The sequence below is a fragment of the Dama dama genome, chromosome 3 (genome assembly GCF_033118175.1).
Source record: "Dama dama isolate Ldn47 chromosome 3, ASM3311817v1, whole genome shotgun sequence".
NCBI lineage: Eukaryota > Metazoa > Chordata > Mammalia > Artiodactyla > Cervidae > Dama > Dama dama.
The window spans coordinates 37,558,200-37,560,425 of record NC_083683.1 but is presented as its reverse complement, the minus strand read 5'-3'; the positions used below and the strand labels follow the sequence as shown (position 1 = coordinate 37,560,425).

At 58.4% G+C, this 2,226-nt stretch overlaps 1 protein-coding gene across 1 annotated transcript; it reads left to right on the top strand.

Moving 5' to 3' along the window:
- The first annotated feature begins 549 nt into the window (after positions 1–549).
- On the top strand, positions 550–1,881 carry CCER1 (coiled-coil glutamate rich protein 1). Its single transcript, XM_061125644.1, has one exon. It carries the CDS (start codon positions 550–552, stop codon positions 1,753–1,755), a length of 1,206 nt encoding a protein of 401 aa, XP_060981627.1. The 3' UTR covers positions 1,756–1,881.
- The last annotated feature ends 345 nt before the right edge of the window (positions 1,882–2,226 follow it).

Genomic DNA, 2,226 nt, shown 5'->3' with positions numbered 1-2,226 from the left:
CCCCACCTCCACGCTGGGGGAGAACGATCTCAACCCCAATTGGCTGTGTCCCAGGGCAACCAAGGATGCGGTGGGCACGCGGGGCCCCGGCCGGTATTTAAAGGCTGCCGCGGCCCACGCCACCCCAGTCCGGCCCGGACGGCGACGGTGAAGCACCTGGGTTGAGAGGGAGCAGCAAGGTAACGGCGCGACCCCTGCCTCCCCCCCACCCCGCGCATCCAGTGAGGCGGGTGTGCGTGGGACCCCGGAGCGGGTCTCACCGCGCGTTGCCCACCAACACCTTCCTCACCCACCATCCTTACCCAGCCCCAGTCCCACCCAACCCGCCTGGGCAAGACAACTCGGGTGCGAAGGATCAGAGCTTACGTGGAGAGCGACTGAGCGAGCAGAGAGGCGGGGATCCTTCTGGAGACAAAGGCCTGATCCCAGCGGCGGGCACGTGGTGCTGGGCAGAGAGAGAAACGAGGCCCTTGAGACCATCAGGTCTGTCCAAACGCGACGACAGCTTCTAGGGCGCTACCGTGTCGACCTCTCGGAGCACCCTGAATCATGACCCAGACCCTCGACACAAAAGAGGATCCTCTTAACTTGGGCGGCGGCTGGGCATCCTCTGCCCCGTTACGCACCTGGTCATCCGGCCCCCGAAGGCGCAGGGGCGCTCCTGTTTACAGGCGGCGGCCTCGCTATGGTCCCAAGGCCGAGTACAAGCCCCCGAGGAACCAGCCGAAGCAGCAGTACGGTCCAGGCCCTTGGTTCCAGCCACCCCGGCGTCCCTGCTGGGCCGTGTATTCTAACTGGGGGCGCTGGGGAGGGCCCTGGCGCCCGCCTCCAGCGGGATTCTGGAAGCCCCCGGGCCGGGTGCAAGTGATCCGGGTGTATGGCCTGCATCCGCTCTGCCTTTGCTGCTGCTCCTGCTGCCACGGGCCCTGGAACCCCGGCTGGGCGAGGCCCCCGGGCAGGAAGAAGCGCTGGGGTCGCCGGGGCCGCGGCCTGCGCCGTCACTCTCGCCGCTCCGCCCAGAGGAGCCCCCCGGTGGATCTGAGCACGCCGCTGCGGCCGGTCAACCTGTACGGGTGGCGCGCCCCCGGCATGCGGGCGCCGCGCAACACCACGCAGTTCATCATGAACCAGATCTACGAGGACATGCGGCAGCAGGAGAAGCTAGAGCGCCAGCAGGCGGCGCTGCGGGCGCAGCAGGCCCAGGCGCGGGGCACAGCCTCCCCGGAGGGCGCCTTCGGAAACGACGCGCCCCCTAGCGGTGGCCGGGAAGACGGGGCGCCGCAAGATGCTCGGTACAGCTTTGGGCAGAATCCCTCTCTCGTCTTCAGTCCTGACCCAGAGGAGGAAAAGCAGTCGGCCACCTCACAGCTGGCGGAGGAAGAGGAAGAGGAGGCAGAGGAGGAGGAGGAGTGGTGTGACGAGGGGGAGTGTGACGACCAGGAGTTGGAGGGGCAGGAGGAGGATGAAGAGGCAGAGGCCAAGGATGAGGAGGAGGGCGAAGAGGCTGATTATATGGAGGAGCAGGAGGAGGAGGAGGATTCAGCGGAGAAGATAGCAGAGGAAGAAGAGGGGCTGGCGGGGGATGAGCAGACGGAGGAAGAGAACCGTCTGTCTCTGGAAATGCCTTTATCATTCCTAATGGGGGCTGAAGAAGAGAGAGAGAACTTTATGAACTGTACGTATTTAAGCCCCAAGGAGAGAATTCCCCAAGTGCCACAGGAAACACTCTTCATGGTACAGGACATTAACTGTTAAGACATCAGGAAGGGGACTGAGGAATGCGATGGAACTGATTGGAGGCTAAAATGAATTAGCCACTTGTCAAAAACTAATGAAAAAGTGAGTTCCATTAATAAACCTATCTATGTAAACCCCATCTTTGGCCATTATAAAACGTTTAAAAATTGGTGTGTTTGTGTATGACTGTGGGTGTGGGGAGGGAGAGCTTTCAAATATAATTTAACTGGAAATGATTAAAGGCCAAATATTTTATTACTACAGTTTGAATATTTTCATTTGGTGTTTTCTCCTCTAGATGTTTGAGGTTTTTTGTTGTTGTTGTTTTTTTTAATAATTCTCTCAATGCTGAAAATGTTTCCTTTTATAACAACTTCATACATCATCTCTACCTAATGAGCTTGGAATGAACAGTTATTTTGACTGTTAGATGCCTAAGAAGCATGTACCATGTTTATTAAATGTTGGTCGGTACTTTTAACATGATAG

Coding starts and splice junctions, on each gene's coding strand:
- CCER1 (XM_061125644.1), top strand. CDS start 550: ATGACCCAGACCCTCGACACAAAAGAGGATCCTCTTAACTTGGGCGGC.